We start from the raw sequence: 17,536 nt of genomic DNA on the forward strand, positions 1-17,536 counted from the left end.
AATTCCCTAAGTCCATTTCTTTCGGATTATTACCCAACCCCCTCCTCACTATAGAGTGAATTTCAGAAGCTGGTTTACCTGTTACAGAAAGAGGCTTATTGTCAAGAAGAACATAATTCCAAGTATCATTTTACTAGACTTCTCAACGGGCGAGTTGGCCGTGTGGTTAGGAGCGCGCAGGTGTGAGCTCGCATCCAGGAGATAACGGGTTCAAACCCCATTGTCGGCACGGCAGCCCTGAAGATAATTTTCCGTGGTTTCCCATTTTCACACCAGGCAAGTGCTGGGACTGTACCGTAATTAAGGTCATGGCTGCTTCCTTCCCATTCCTAAGCCTTTCCTGTCCCATCGTCGCCGTAAGAACTATCTGTCGGTGCGACGTAAAACAACTAGCAAAAAGAAAAAAAAGGAAAACTAGACTTCTCACTCGCTCTTGTTGCATTCTGGTTTTGTCACGTTGTTTCAATTGGCACTATCATCTCGGAACTGAAATCAGAATCACTTTCATCACTGTCATTTGAAGAAGAAGTATTTTCACTTTCCAGAGAATCTTTTCTGCTTTCAACATCACTATTTTCAAGCCAGTTACGAATAAACTCATCCATGCCGCGCTTGGATGCCGCCATGATTGTTTACAACAAGCGGCAAAATTAGGTGCTTTTTATTTTCCGTATTTCAGCTCAGAGTTACTATTTACACAGAGAAAATAGCTTCAGATATCATCTGACATCAATCGGTTAGGCTGCAAAACAAAGAGAATAAATCTCTCCAACCAGCTAACTGCGATAATGAACTTATAGATGTTCCGTGCACCAAGACGGAAGTGTCCGTCAAAGCATGTTACCGCTTTACGATCGTAATAGGCGCCGTAATAATTATTTCTCCTGAAATAAATAACAACATTTATATCTTATTTTTAAGAAAAATGCATCATTTTAAAAAATATATGTTTATTTCGTATAAAACTGAGAGTTTCGCATCTATTTTGCATAAATGGTATAATTTCGCATTTTGGACCAATTTCGCATTTTATCGCGAATTCAAAATCGTTAAAAACCACCCGTACGGGTCATATAAGATGAAGGCACATACACTGACAAAGTTTCGGCATATTTCGCATTTATTGCAAATGCTAAAAATCACAAACTCTAATAATATTGCTTAATGAACCACAGAGGCGACACAATATAGGCAGAGCCCTGAGCAGATATACAAAATATTATCCGCATCTGCTCTGCATCCACACCCGCATCCGTGAATGTTTATCTGCATCTGCGAATATTGTAAATATTTAACTACTGTACATTACATCCAAGCAGATAGGTCCGTTAATAAGTCTGATACCTGGCACGAGACCCCCTAGAGTCACAGATTTATGAGATATTTTCTTTTGCGACAACTACCAACTTACTGACCTTTGCTCCTTCCTTCCATTAATTGAGCCGATTAGGCTATGTTAAAATGTGCAGCACGCTCGAGGACATATCCAGCTCACAAGTAAGTAAAAAAACACACACTTACTCTCACTCTCTCTCACTTAACAGGCACTCTCTATCAGTTATTCTAATACCTACCTACCTTTTCTTCTTTCTCAGATTTTTTAAATTTTCCTGAGTGAACACAAGTATGAAGAGGGGAGCACCTACAACTCACTTTCATCGATTTCAGCATGTCGCACACAGCAACGTAAACCTCAACAAGGAAGTCTAATATAAACTAGCATGTTTTTCAGCATTGATAAAGACTGAGAATGAGCAATGTATTATCTGTTAACAGGTTACTAAACCTCTTATTCTAATGAACACGACGTCCCCGCATATTTGCGGCCCAGCAATGCACTTTGAATCATCTCATAAAACCGTTTGATATAGTGTTGGCATTTAACATTAGATATCCGAGCTTGACACTAGAATATCAGTGATTCTTCATAAACTCTAAGAATTGTATCCAATTTCAACTTCAGCAAATATAATTTTTGAAATCTGTAGAAATCATGGGGCTAGGGTAAAAGCCCTTTAACCCCAAAAGTGTACCATAATATGTATATATCTTAACATTAAGTATTTTTTAGAATAGTGGCATTTATGTTTATTTTAATGGCATTCTTGTTTACTTTTAATTTTAGTAGTATTTATTCTGTACAGTTGGTATTAAACAGGTTCTTCAACAGCTGAAGATGACCTATTTACAGGTCGAAACCGGCACTGTCTTTTTATGTCAATAATATTGACACTATGTAAAATAAAGTATTGATTAGGTGGAGAACTCATCCTTCATACTTGTGTGCTTGAACTATCAATACAACTATGGAGCTAATAGATTATAGTTAAAAATGGAACGTTCAGTAAATTCCATGAAACAGTCAGTGCTGTGCGTCATGTCTCATCACATTCTACTGAATAGCTTTCAGTTTTTTTCAAAAAGTTTTTATTTTAATGTTGCACTGACACAGATAGCTCTTATGGCGACGATGGGATAGGAAAGGGCTGTGAGTTGGAAGGAGACTGCCGAGGCCTTAATTAAGGTACAGCCCCCCAGCATTTGCCTGGTGTGAAGATGGGAAACGTCGGAAAACCATGTTCAGGGCTGCCGACAGTGGGGTTCGAACCCACTATCTCCCGAATACTGGATACTGGCCGCACTTAAGTGACTTCAGCTATCAAGCTCATGAATAGCATTCAAGTGGGTCACTTACCAACCAGGTTGGCTGTGCGTTTAGTGTCGCTTGGCTGTGAGTGTGCATTCGGGAGACGGTCAGTTTGAATCCCACCGTTGGCAGTCCTCAAGCTAGTTTCTCATTTTCACACCAGGCAAATGCTTGGGATGTTAAACCGCATCGATGAATAGAAAGCTTTTATATTTGATTATTATTTTCTGCAGGTGCTTCACATTCTCAGCACAGAACTTACAGTGACGTTATGACACAGTTGAGTTGTGGTGTATTTTTTTAGGTACCTGTCTGAGCACAACCTGACTCCGGAGCCATTCGCAGCCTCTGTGTTCAAGGAGATGGGAATGTTGGACGAGACTAAACCGGGCCCTGTGGCTCGCAGTCTGCTGCCTCTGTTACAAGCGTCTGTGCCTACACCACCTCCCAGACCCAACACTGCTGTAAGTTTCATGCTACCCCTTTTCGTTACCAACGTTTCAAATGATCACACAGTCTGGTTCTGTGTGAAAAAAAACCCCCACCACCAAAAGAAATCCTCAGTTCTAGCCGCAGCTCTATGTTGAGCATCCTAGGGATATGAGGTACGAATTTTTGGTACATAAAAAATAATAAAATATGATAATATATTCCTTATTTATTCCTAAAAATTACAATCATTTTTTTAATCATCGTTATCTGGTCAATTAAATTAGCAGTTTGCCTTTTTCTATCACTATTAGCGCTAATGGGAGTCACTGCACTGTTTCACTTAAGCACCACTACCCAAGACTCACAATTTGAATCCTCTCTGGGTAGCCCTTCAACTTTTGGCACAATTGAGGAAATTGCATAATTTTACGTTTTTCATAGTATGGGGACTCCTACATTGTCTGCTGAGAAATGTGTTCAACATTAAACAACCCCATGACAAAAGCCAATGATTGTGTAGTTTTCTTGACATTAGATGTTTTAAGAAACGGGCGGAGAACAATGACTTAACTAGGTAAGAATCAAGTTACGTACACAAAGGTGGAACATGAATGCGAACACGTAACAGGGTAATAAAAAGGCAGGTCAGTGTTGGAAGATGGAGAAATGGAAAGAGGAGAAAAATCAAGATAAGGCTAGCGTATTGGTGCGAGAACTCTCGCATGTTGAAACTTAACCCCTTCGCCCTTTCCCTCACATATGTATAATAATCATCATCATCATCATCATTTCCCTATATCCAGCTGTAGCCGAGTAGGGGCAAATATGGTTCCTCTCCACTTTCTTCGGTCTTTCCACCACTCCTCCTCCAACACTGTGTCCCAGTCCAGGTTTCTTTCTATAATGCTGCGTTGGATGGTATCCTTCCATCTCAATCGTGGTCGTCCACGGCCTCTCCTTCCTTGGATTTGCATTTCCATCACCCTTTTTGGCATTCTTTCGTCGCTCATTCGCTTTATGTGCCCAAACCATCTTAGTCGGCTCTTCTCTATTCTATCATTCATTTTTTCCACTCCAATTTCTTCCCGGATTTTCTCATTCCTTATTTTGTCTCGTCTACTCTTCTGTATCATACTCCTCAAGAATTTCATTTCGGCTGCCTGTATTCGACTCTCATCCTTCTTTGTCATTGTCCAAGTTTCTGCTCCGTAAGTTGTTATGGGTACGTAATACTTCTTGTACATAGTATCCTTTGCTTCCATTGGCACATCTTTGTCCCATAACATATTTCGTACACTATGATAGAAACAACTTCCAGCTTGAATCCTTTTACTAATCTCAGCATCCAGTCGAGCATTCTCCATTAATTCACTCCCCAGGTATTTAAACGTTTCCACTACTTCCAGGGGCTTGTCCGCAAGTCTAATCTGACCTTTCCCTTCTTTCTCCCCTCTAGTCATAACAAGAGTTTTACTCTTTTCTACACTTATTTTCAATCCACATTCTTCAATCTTCCCATTCACCACATTCAACTGTTCTTGAACCTTCCTGTTGTCTTCTCCCCAAATCACAATATCATTTGCAAATAACATCATGTTCATTTCTCTTCCTCCATATGCTGCTTTTGCTGTTCTCATGATGTCATCCATTACTATTGTAAACAGGATTGGTGATAGAACACTTCCCTGTCTCAGCCCACTAGTTTTGAACCAACTTGTCCTGTCAACTTGTGTTTGCACGCAACTGCAACATTCCTTATAAGATGTTAGTAAAACATATTTATTTGTATAACAAATTAAAAATCCAATGCAAAACAATTGATATTGAAAGAGACCTGGAGACACTGGATTATATCAAATAGACTTCATTGTGATTAGGCTGAGATTCAGAAATCAGGTGCTGGATTGCAAAACTTTCCCAGGAGCAGACGTGGACTCTGATCACAACTTGTTGGTCATGAAATGCCATCTGAAGCTGAAGAAATTGAAGAAAGGATAGAATGAAAAGAGGTGGGATCTAGACAAGTTGAAAGAAAAGAATGTGAGGGATTGTTTCAAAGAACATGTTGCAAAAGGACTAAATGAAAAGGCTGAAGGAAAGACAATAGAAGAAGAGTGGATAATCATGAAAAATGAAGTCAGCAGGGCTGCTGAAGAAATTTTAGGAAGGAAGAAAAGATCAACTAAGAATCAGTGGATAACTCAGGAGATACTAGACCTGATTGATGAACGACGAAAATACAAGAATGCTAGAAATGAAGAGGGCAGAAAAGAATACAGGCGATTAAAGAATGAAGTGGATAGAAAGTGCAACGTAGCTAAGGAAGAATGGCTGAAGGAGAAGTGCAAGGATGTCGAAGGTTGTATGGTCCTAGGAAAGGTAGATGCTGCATACAGGAAAATCAAGGTAAACTTTGGAGAAAGGAAATCTAGGAGTATGAATATTAAGAACTCAGATGGAAAGTCACTTCTAGGGAAAGAAGACAAAGCAGAAAGATGGCAGGAACATATCGAACAGTTGTATCAAGGTGAAGATGTAGATAATTTGGTTCTGGAACAAGAAGAGGCTGTTGATGCTGATGAAATGGGGGACCCAATTTTGAGATCAGAGTTTGACGGAGCTGTGAGCGACCTAAATAGGAACAAGGCACCTGGAATAGATGACTTTCCCCCTGAATTACTGACTGCCTTAGGAGAAACCAGCATGGTAAGGTTATTCCATTTAGTGTGTAAGATGTATAAGACAGGAGAAGTCCCATCCGATTTTCGGCAGAATGTGAAAACTATCACACCAATTAGTTTAGTATCTCATGCTTGCAAAATTTTAACACGTATTGTTTACAAAATAATGGAAAAACAAGTTGAAGATGAGTTGGAAGAAGATCAGTTTGGCTTCAGAAGAAATGTAGGAACATGTGAATCAATCTTGACTTTACGTCTGATCTTAGAGGATCGAATCAAGAAGGACAAGCCCACATACATGGCATTCGTAGATCTAGAAAAGGCATTCGATAATGTTGATTAGACCAAGTTATTTAAGATTCTGAAGGTGATTGGGATCAGATCCTGAGAACGAAGAATTATCTACAATCTGTATAAAAATCAGTCTGCAGTGATAAGAATCGAGGGCTTTGAAAAAGAAGCAGCAATCCAGAACGGAGTGAGGCAAAGCTGCAGTTTGTCCCCCCTCCTTTTCAGTGTTTACATAGAACAGGCAGTAAAGGAAATCACAGAGGAATTTGGAAAGGGTATCACAATCCAAGGAGAGGAAGTCAAAACCTTGAGATTTGCCAATGATATTGTTGTTTTTTCTGAGACTGCAGAGGATCTCGAGAAGCTGCTGAATGGTATGGACGAAGTCTTGGGTAAGGTGTACAAGATGAAAATAAATAAGTCCAAAACAAAAGTAATGGGGTGTAGTCAAACGAAGGCAGGTGATGCAGGAAATATTAAATTAGGAAATGAAGTCTTAAAGGAAGTAGATGAATTTTGTTACTTGTGTAGTAAAATAAGTAACGATGGCAGAAGTAAGGAGGACATAAAATGCAGATTAGCACAAGCAAGGAAGAGCTTTCTTAAGAAAAGGAATTTGCTCACTTCAAACATTGATATAGGAATTAGGAAGATGTTTTTGAAGACTTTCGTGTGGAGCATGGCATTGTAAGGAAGTGAAACATGGACAATAACTAGCTCAGAAAGAAATAGAATAGAAGCTTTTGAAATGTGGTGTTACTGAAGAATGCTGAAGGTGAGATAGATAGATCGAATCACAAATGAAGAGATACTGAATCGAATTGGCGAGAGGAGATCGATTTGGCTAAATTTGACGAGAAGAAGAGATAGAATGATAGGACACATCTTAAGACACCCAGGAATTGTTCAGTTGGTTTTTGAGGGAAGTGTAGGTGGTAAGAACGGTAGGGGTAGACCAAGGTATGAATATGACAGGCATTTTAAAGCAGATGTAGGATGCAGTAGTTTCGTAGAAATGAAAAGGTTAGCACAGGATATGGTGGCTATGGAGAGCTGCATCTAACCAGTCTCTGGACTGATGACTCAAGCACATTTAGCAAATATTTACTTTAAAGAAAAGTATTTTGATTTTAGTTTACTTGGAACAGTTTTTCACAATTAAAAAAATATGTATTGTGTAGAGACTGTTTCTGAGAGCCTGAGAGAGTTAGAAATGGCTGTGGAAGTAAGGAGAAATTGAAGGAACTTACTAGAAAATTGAATCTAGCAAAGAAGGCAGCTAAGGATAACATGATGGCAAGCATAATTGGCAGTCATACAAATTTTAGTGAAAAATGGAAGGGTATGTATAGGTATTTTAAGGCAGAAACAGGTTCCAAGAAGGACATTCCAGGAATAATTAATGAACAAGGGGAGTGTGTATGTGAGGATCTTCAAAAGGCAGAAGTATTCAGTCAGCAGTATGTAAAGATTGTTGGTTACAAGAATAATGTCGAGATAGAGGAAGAGACTAAGGCCAAAGAAGTAATAAAATTTACGTATGATAACAATGTCATTTACAATAAGATACAAAAGTTGAAAACTAGAAAAGCGGCTGGAATTGATCAGATTTCTGGGGATATACTAAAGACAATGGGTTGGGATATAGTACCATATCTGAAGTACTTATTTGATTATTGTTTGGTCGAAGGAGCTATACCAGATGAATGGGGAGTTGCTATAGTAGCCCCTGTGTATAAAGGAAAGGGTGATAGACATAAAGCTGAAAATTACAGGCCAGTAAGTTTGACATGCATTGTATGTAAGCTTTGGGAAGGCATTCTTTCTGATTATATTAGACATGTTTGTGAAATTAATAACTGGTTCGATAGAAGGCAATTCGGTTTTAGGAAAGGTTATTCCACTGAAGCTCAACTTGTAGGATTCCAGCAAGATACAGCAGATATCTTGGATTCTGGAGGTCAAATGGACTGCATCGCGATTGACATGTCTAAAGCATTTGATAGGGTGGATCATGGGAGACTACTGGCAAAAATGAGTGCAATTGGACTAGACAAAAGAGTGACTGAATGGGTTGCTATATTTCTAGAAAATAGATCTCAGAGAGTTAGAGTAGGTGAAGCTTTGTCTGACCCTGTAATGGTTGAGAGGGGAGTTCCTCAGGGCAGTGTTATCGGACCTTTATGTTTTCTTATATATATAAATGATATGAGTAAAGGAGTGGAATCGGAGCTAAGGCTTTTTGCGGATGATGTTATTCTCTATAGAGTGATAAATAAGTTACAAGATTGTGAGCAACTGCAACGTGACCTCGAAAATATTGTGAGATGGACAGCAGGCAATGGTATGTTGATAAATGGGGCTAAAAGTCAGGTTGTGAGTTTTACAAATAGGAAAAGTCCTGTCAGTTTTAATTACTGCGTTGATGGGGTGAAAGTTCCTTTTGGGGATCATTGTAAGTATCTAGGTGTTAATATAAGGAAAGATCTTCACTGGGGTAATCACATAAATGGGATTGTAAATAAAGGGTACCGATCTCTGCACATGGTTATGAGGGTGTTTAGGGGTTGTAGTAAGGATGTAAAGGAGAGTGCATATAAGTCTCTGGTAAGACCCCAACTAGAGTATGGTTCCAGTGTATGGGACCCTCACCAGGATTACCTGATTCAAGAACTGGAAAAAATCCAAAGAAAAGCAGCTCGATTTGTTCTGGGTGATTTCCGACAAAAGAGTAGCGTTACAAAAATGTTGCAATGTTTGGGTTGGGAAGAATTGAGAGAAAGAAGAAGAGCTGCTCGACTAAGTGGTATGTTGATATAGATGTTGATTCCCATAGGGAATCTGAAATATTTGTCCTGAATGAGCAAATTTATAATACCAATATAAATGGTCCGTTATTGGACATTATAAATTTTCCAGCTAGCTCATTCTTGGTTGCCAGCGTTTCGCCCTCGTGTGCTAGGGTGGGCTCATCAGTTGGTACCTAGCACACCTACCAATACGCTGGCTAGTGCATACCGTGGAGGCCACTGCGTAGGCTAACTGGACCCACCGGCAGTGCCAATGCACTAAGAGACTTTGTCTCATCACTAAAAATTGATGCCTGCTTGGCCATCAGATGATATAGATGTTGATTCCCATAGGGAATCTGAAATATTTGTCCTGAATGAGCAAATTTATAATACCAATATAAATGGTCCGTTATTGGACATTATAAATTTTCCAGCTAGCTCATTCTTGGTTGCCAGCGTTTCGCCCTCGTGTGCTAGGGTGGGCTCATCAGTTGGTACCTAGCACACCTACCAATACGCTGGCTAGTGCATACCGTGGAGGCCACTGCGTAGGCTAACTGGACCCACCGGCAGTGCCAATGCACTAAGAGACTTTGTCTCATCACTAAAAATTGATGCCTGCTTGGCCATCAGATGATATAGATGTTGATTCCCATAGGGAATCTGAAATATTTGTCCTGAATGAGCAAATTTATAATACCAATATAAATGGTCCGTTATTGGACATTATAAATTTTCCAGCTAGCTCATTCTTGGTTGCCAGCGTTTCGCCCTCGTGTGCTAGGGTGGGCTCATCAGTTGGTACCTAGCACACCTACCAATACGCTGGCTAGTGCATACCGTGGAGGCCACTGCGTAGGCTAACTGGACCCACCGGCAGTGCCAATGCACTAAGAGACTTTGTCTCATCACTAAAAATTGATGCCTGCTTGGCCATCAGATGATATAGATGTTGATTCCCATAGGGAATCTGAAATATTTGTCCTGAATGAGCAAATTTATAATACCAATATAAATGGTCCGTTATTGGACATTATAAATTTTCCAGCTAGCTCATTCTTGGTTGCCAGCGTTTCGCCCTCGTGTGCTAGGGTGGGCTCATCAGTTGGTACCTAGCACACCTACCAATACGCTGGCTAGTGCATACCGTGGAGGCCACTGCGTAGGCTAACTGGACCCACCGGCAGTGCCAATGCACTAAGAGACTTTGTCTCATCACTAAAAATTGATGCCTGCTTGGCCATCAGATGATATAGATGTTGATTCCCATAGGGAATCTGAAATATTTGTCCTGAATGAGCAAATTTATAATACCAATATAAATGGTCCGTTATTGGACATTATAAATTTTCCAGCTAGCTCATTCTTGGTTGCCAGCGTTTCGCCCTCGTGTGCTAGGGTGGGCTCATCAGTTGGTACCTAGCACACCTACCAATACGCTGGCTAGTGCATACCGTGGAGGCCACTGCGTAGGCTAACTGGACCCACCGGCAGTGCCAATGCACTAAGAGACTTTGTCTCATCACTAAAAATTGATGCCTGCTTGGCCATCAGATGATATAGATGTTGATTCCCATAGGGAATCTGAAATATTTGTCCTGAATGAGCAAATTTATAATACCAATATAAATGGTCCGTTATTGGACATTATAAATTTTCCAGCTAGCTCATTCTTGGTTGCCAGCGTTTCGCCCTCGTGTGCTAGGGTGGGCTCATCAGTTGGTACCTAGCACACCTACCAATACGCTGGCTAGTGCATACCGTGGAGGCCACTGCGTAGGCTAACTGGACCCACCGGCAGTGCCAATGCACTAAGAGACTTTGTCTCATCACTAAAAATTGATGCCTGCTTGGCCATCAGATGATATAGATGTTGATTCCCATAGGGAATCTGAAATATTTGTCCTGAATGAACAAATTTATAATACCAATATAAATGGTCCGTTATTGGACATTATAAATTTTCCAGCTAGCTCATTCTTGGTTGCCAGCGTTTCGCCCTCGTGTGCTAGGGTGGGCTCATCAGTTGGTACCTAGCACACCTACCAATACGCTGGCTAGTGCATACCGTGGAGGCCACTGCGTAGGCTAACTGGACCCACCGGCAGTGCCAATGCACTAAGAGACTTTGTCTCATCACTAAAAATTGATGCCTGCTTGGCCATCAGATGATATAGATGTTGATTCCCATAGGGAATCTGAAATATTTGTCCTGAATGAGCAAATTTATAATACCAATATAAATGGTCCGTTATTGGACATTATAAATTTTCCAGCTAGCTCATTCTTGGTTGCCAGCGTTTCGCCCTCGTGTGCTAGGGTGGGCTCATCAGTTGGTACCTAGCACACCTACCAATACGCTGGCTAGTGCATACCGTGGAGGCCACTGCGTAGGCTAACTGGACCCACCGGCAGTGCCAATGCACTAAGAGACTTTGTCTCATCACTAAAAATTGATGCCTGCTTGGCCATCAGATGATATAGATGTTGATTCCCATAGGGAATCTGAAATATTTGTCCTGAATGAGCAAATTTATAATACCAATATAAATGGTCCGTTATTGGACATTATAAATTTTCCAGCTAGCTCATTCTTGGTTGCCAGCGTTTCGCCCTCGTGTGCTAGGGTGGGCTCATCAGTTGGTACCTAGCACACCTACCAATACGCTGGCTAGTGCATACCGTGGAGGCCACTGCGTAGGCTAACTGGACCCACCGGCAGTGCCAATGCACTAAGAGACTTTGTCTCATCACTAAAAATTGATGCCTGCTTGGCCATCAGATGATATAGATGTTGATTCCCATAGGGAATCTGAAATATTTGTCCTGAATGAGCAAATTTATAATACCAATATAAATGGTCCGTTATTGGACATTATAAATTTTCCAGCTAGCTCATTGGTTGCCAGCGTTTCGCCCTCGTGTGCTAGGGTGGGCTCATCAGTTGGTACCTAGCACACCTACCAATACGCTGGCTAGTGCATACCGTGGAGGCCACTGCGTAGGCTAACTGGACCCACCGGCAGTGCCAATGCACTAAGAGACTTTGTCTCATCACTAAAAATTGATGCCTGCTTGGCCATCAGATGATATAGATGTTGATTCCCATAGGGAATCTGAAATATTTGTCCTGAATGAGCAAATTTATAATACCAATATAAATGGTCCGTTATTGGACATTATAAATTTTCCAGCTAGCTCATTCTTGGTTGCCAGCGTTTCGCCCTCGTGTGCTAGGGTAGGCTCATCAGTTGGTACCTAGCACACCTACCAATACGCTGGCTAGTGCATACCGTGGAGGCCACTGCGTAGGCTAACTGGACCCACCGGCAGTGCCAATGCACTAAGAGACTTTGTCTCATCACTAAAAATTGATGCCTGCTTGGCCATCAGATGATATAGATGTTGATTCCCATAGGGAATCTGAAATATTTGTCCTGAATGAGCAAATTTATAATACCAATATAAATGGTCCGTTATTGGACATTATAAATTTTCCAGCTAGCTCATTCTTGGTTGCCAGCGTTTCGCCCTCGTGTGCTAGGGTGGGCTCATCAGTTGGTACCTAGCACACCTACCAATACGCTGGCTAGTGCATACCGTGGAGGCCACTGCGTAGGCTAACTGGACCCACCGGCAGTGCCAATGCACTAAGAGACTTTGTCTCATCACTAAAAATTGATGCCTGCTTGGCCATCAGATGATATAGATGTTGATTCCCATAGGGAATCTGAAATATTTGTCCTGAATGAGCAAATTTATAATACCAATATAAATGGTCCGTTATTGGACATTATAAATTTTCCAGCTAGCTCATTCTTGGTTGCCAGCGTTTCGCCCTCGTGTGCTAGGGTGGGCTCATCAGTTGGTACCTAGCACACCTACCAATACGCTGGCTAGTGCATACCGTGGAGGCCACTGCGTAGGCTAACTGGACCCACCGGCAGTGCCAATGCACTAAGAGACTTTGTCTCATCACTAAAAATTGATGCCTATCTATATCATCTGATGGCCAAGCAGGCATCAATTTTTAGTGATGAGACAAAGTCTCTTAGTGCATTGGCACTGCCGGTGGGTCCAGTTAGCCTACGCAGTGGCCTCCACGGTATGCACTAGCCAGCGTATTGGTAGGTGTGCTAGGTACCAACTGATGAGCCCACCCTAGCACACGAGGGCGAAACGCTGGCAACCAAGAATGAGCTAGCTGGAAAATTTATAATGTCCAATAACGGACCATTTATATTGGTATTATAAATTTGCTCATTCAGGACAAATATTTCAGATTCCCTATGGGAATCAACATCTATATCATCTGATGGCCAAGCAGGCATCAATTTTTAGTGATGAGACAAAGTCTCTTAGTGCATTGGCACTGCCGGTGGGTCCAGTTAGCCTACGCAGTGGCCTCCACGGTATGCACTAGCCAGCGTATTGGTAGGTGTGCTAGGTACCAACTGATGAGCCCACCCTAGCACACGAGGGCGAAACGCTGGCAACCAAGAATGAGCTAGCTGGAAAATTTATAATGTCCAATAACGGACCATTTATATTGGTATTATAAATTTGCTCATTCAGGACAAATATTTCAGATTCCCTATGGGAATCAACATCTATATCATCTGATGGCCAAGCAGGCATCAATTTTTAGTGATGAGACAAAGTCTCTTAGTGCATTGGCACTGCCGGTGGGTCCAGTTAGCCTACGCAGTGGCCTCCACGGTATGCACTAGCCAGCGTATTGGTAGGTGTGCTAGGTACCAACTGATGAGCCCACCCTAGCACACGAGGGCGAAACGCTGGCAACCAAGAATGAGCTAGCTGGAAAATTTATAATGTCCAATAACGGACCATTTATATTGATATTATAAATTTGCTCATTCAGGACAAATATTTCAGATTCCCTATGGGAATCAACATCTATATCATCTGATGGCCAAGCAGGCATCAATTTTTAGTGATGAGACAAAGTCTCTTAGTGCATTGGCACTGCCGGTGGGTCCAGTTAGCCTACGCAGTGGCCTCCACGGTATGCACTAGCCAGCGTATTGGTAGGTGTGCTAGGTACCAACTGATGAGCCCACCCTAGCACACGAGGGCGAAACGCTGGCAACCAAGAATGAGCTAGCTGGAAAATTTATAATGTCCAATAACGGACCATTTATATTGGTATTATAAATTTGCTCATTCAGGACAAATATTTCAGATTCCCTATGGGAATCAACATCTATATCATCTGATGGCCAAGCAGGCATCAATTTTTAGTGATGAGACAAAGTCTCTTAGTGCATTGGCACTGCCGGTGGGTCCAGTTAGCCTACGCAGTGGCCTCCACGGTATGCACTAGCCAGCGTATTGGTAGGTGTGCTAGGTACCAACTGATGAGCCCACCCTAGCACACGAGGGCGAAACGCTGGCAACCAAGAATGAGCTAGCTGGAAAATTTATAATGTCCAATAACGGACCATTTATATTGGTATTATAAGTGGTATGTTCCGAGCTGTCAGCGGAGAGATGGCGTGGAATGACATTAGTAGACGAATAGGTTTGAATGGCGTCTATAAAAGTAGGAAAGATCACAATATGAAGATAAAGTTGGAATTCAAGAGGACAAACTGGGGCAAATATTCATTTATAGGAAGGGGAGTTAGGGATTGGAATAACTTACCAAGGGAGATGTTCAATAAATTTCCAATTTCTTTGAAATCATTTCGGAAAAGGCTAGGAAAGCAACAGATAGGGAATCTGCCACCTGGGCGACTGCCCTAAATGCAGATCAGTATTGATTGATTGATTGGGGCTTTGTTAGGGAGCTATATAGTTCTGTTTCAGCAGATGGTAATTATTGTTACAGAGTACAACAACAATTTTTGTTACAGAGTACCAGTTAAAATTTTATCTACAGTGATAAGCAATAAAAATGAAAATCAGACTTTTTTTAGCAGGTTTGGCACCATGTGTTGACATATGGCATAACACAGATCTTCAGCTTTTAGATGGTGTGACTCCATATGGTGGAACACAGTTCTTGAAGGCTTAGTTGATGTGACACCATATGGCAGCACAGCAGAGAAAACCACTAACTCACTCTTTGTTACGCTCAGCTTTATCGCATAATCTTCCCAGTTTGTTCCAATGCATCCAGGTGTTCTTTCATATGCTGTTCCCCGTTTCCCCAAATAACAAGTCATCAGCAAACATCATTGCTCTCAATTCTTCCTCCTCAATTCTTCTTGCTACATTTTCAATATCTCGTCCATTACCATGATTAATAATCAGAGGGACACTGAGCTGCCTTTTTTAAAGCCACTTCTCTGTTCTTCCTCCTCCTACACAACTCACACTCCCTTGCTACATTACCTGCAACCAAACAAACATGGGAAAATGAAATGAATCCTTCAACTTTTTGAAAATTTCGGCCACGAAATTAGTGATATAAGATGTGTGACACGTTGTTACCTAGCAACCATGCAGGCTGTGATGTGTTGATGGCATGACTGAGAGATACATAGAATGTTGTGCACCTATCTTTGTGGAACGATGCAAATATATTAAACATTATCAGTTTGAATTTCATTTATTGAAAGGCATATTTATAATCATTTAAATATTACAAAAAAAAAATAAAAAAATAAAAAAAATTAAAAAAAAAATTAAAAAAATTTAAAAAAATAGTACCAGCAATTTTGTCCAAAGAAACACAATATTATTTTGAAAACTTTTTTGACTGTACAGGGTGTCTGGGAAGTCCCCGTACCCCTGGTTTCATATTATTATTTTGTTATATTATGACATGGACTATTAGGTTTGTATAATTGGGGAATTAAATAGTTGTTGTATTGGTATCCATGCTTTGAAGCTCTCAAAAAGCATTGTTTTCAGTCTTATTACAGTTGTAAAGCCATGACTCATGTGAGCAGACAGAGTTACACTGTTAAGGAGCGATTAGTAGCGTGTGTTTGGGTGCGCGAATGACCACAGACAGGGCAAACAGTGGCAGACATAATGACTGCGTTTCGAGCCCCCACCTCGTAAAGCTACTCTGCTTGGTTGGGAGAAACATGCTTTTGCTTCAGGCAGTGTCAAAGACAGGCCGCGTAGTGGATGCCGCCGTCACTCAATCAATTGAGCAGTTCAGCTGAACTTCAAGTGTCCCGGTCAACAATGCATGGTCACATCAACAGTGATTTGATGTAACCATGAAAGGATTTAGACTGTTGCATGTGAATGAATTATCTGACAATGATATGAAGCAGCGACTTGCAGCCTGCCATGTTTTGTTGGCACAATTTCCAAGCGCCGTGTCGTACTCAAGAGTGTTATTTTCTGATGAATGTGCGATATATCACAGTTCAGAGAGGTGGAATGTAGTTTTCTGGTCTAAGAAAAATCCCCATTACGTGCAAGAGTTGGAAAGGAACCCGCCTCATGTTGTGGTATGTGCCGGGAGCTCATCACGTCACCTGTTTGGACCATATTATTCTGAAGAGTAGTTGAATGGAAATTCTTGTTTGCACATGTTACAAACTTGGTTAATACCTCCGCTCCAAGACAAGGGAATCATGGATCATGTGTGGTTACAGCAGGACGGGGCTCCAGCACATTTTGCTATTCAGGTGCGTAAGTTCCTTGATGAACAGTTTCGAGGCTGCTGGATTGGCCGTGGCTTGCCAACTTCTCCAACCCCTTTGAAATAGCCGCCATGCCAGACAACTCATTATGGGGCGTAATAAAGTCTCTAGCGGCTCAAGGTCGGTACACATCTAATGAAGAATTGTGCCAAAGTCACAACCTTTTGAAAGATAACTCCTGAGATGCTCCGATGCTGAGATGTCATTGAGGACTTGGTGATGGATAGAACTCTTTGTAAGGCGCCATGGTGCACATACAGATCCCTATAGTTTTTATATTAAGTACTCCACAATACGATATAATGTTTTGATGTAGGGGTGCAGGAACTTCTCGACGCACTGTACACACCTTAACTACTTCCACTTAGTCCCGACATAAGGCACTTTTCTTAACAGGGCACCAATTTTTGTATGCCTTTGTCTTAGAACGACACTGTCTGTGATGAAATCCACCGAAAGCAGAGAGAGTGATGAAATTGTGTACTGTTTTTGCTCTTAAACTGTCGCTTCAACCTCACACATCAAGTCTTCTGTGATGCCATGCACATTCAACATTCAAACCCGTTTCCTTACCGTTCCATCTGTCATTGCACTTCTACTTACACTTCACCCACTTGGCAATGAATGAATGAATGATGGCCACCCAGTGCGAACGTTTCAAAAATTCTACGCGGCATGTTGACAGATGAAGAAAGCCGTTGCGCATTCTTAACATCACAGCAGTCCAGTCGAAATATGCAGGAATGGTACTTACTAAAAGACAGACCCCTCATATTTCAGTGTAACAATTTAGGAAAACTGAATTGAGAAAAAAACCAACAGTAGCAGATGGTAAAATTATCATAATATTCACATGACTGTAAGCTGAATTTGTGGGTGGGTGTTTGCAGGCTGCCAGGGAAAACAGTTCATCATCATCCCCCTTTCCCCGTATCCAGTTCCTGCCAGGTCAGAACATTTATGGCACTTCTCCACCTTCCTCTCTCCTTCCACCATTCCTCTTTCGTCATTCTTCTTCTTGCACTCCTCTTTATTGAATTGATCCACCTTTTTTTAAGTCTCCCT

At 41.4% G+C, this 17,536-nt stretch overlaps 1 protein-coding gene across 2 annotated transcripts in view; it reads left to right on the plus strand.

Annotated features, from left to right (window-relative positions):
* Positions 1–17,536, plus strand: part of IntS4 (integrator complex subunit 4) — a 130,320-nt gene that overhangs the window by 104,158 nt on the left and 8,626 nt on the right. For both annotated transcript variants that reach the window (XM_067157786.2, XM_067157785.2), the window contains exon 15: positions 2,952–3,111. In XM_067157786.2, the coding sequence (XP_067013887.2) occupies positions 2,952–3,111 (160 nt within the window). The remainder of the gene's footprint in view (positions 1–2,951; positions 3,112–17,536) is intronic.

This window comes from Anabrus simplex, chromosome 14, assembly GCF_040414725.1.
Source record: "Anabrus simplex isolate iqAnaSimp1 chromosome 14, ASM4041472v1, whole genome shotgun sequence".
NCBI classification, from domain to species: Eukaryota; Metazoa; Arthropoda; class Insecta; order Orthoptera; family Tettigoniidae; genus Anabrus; species Anabrus simplex.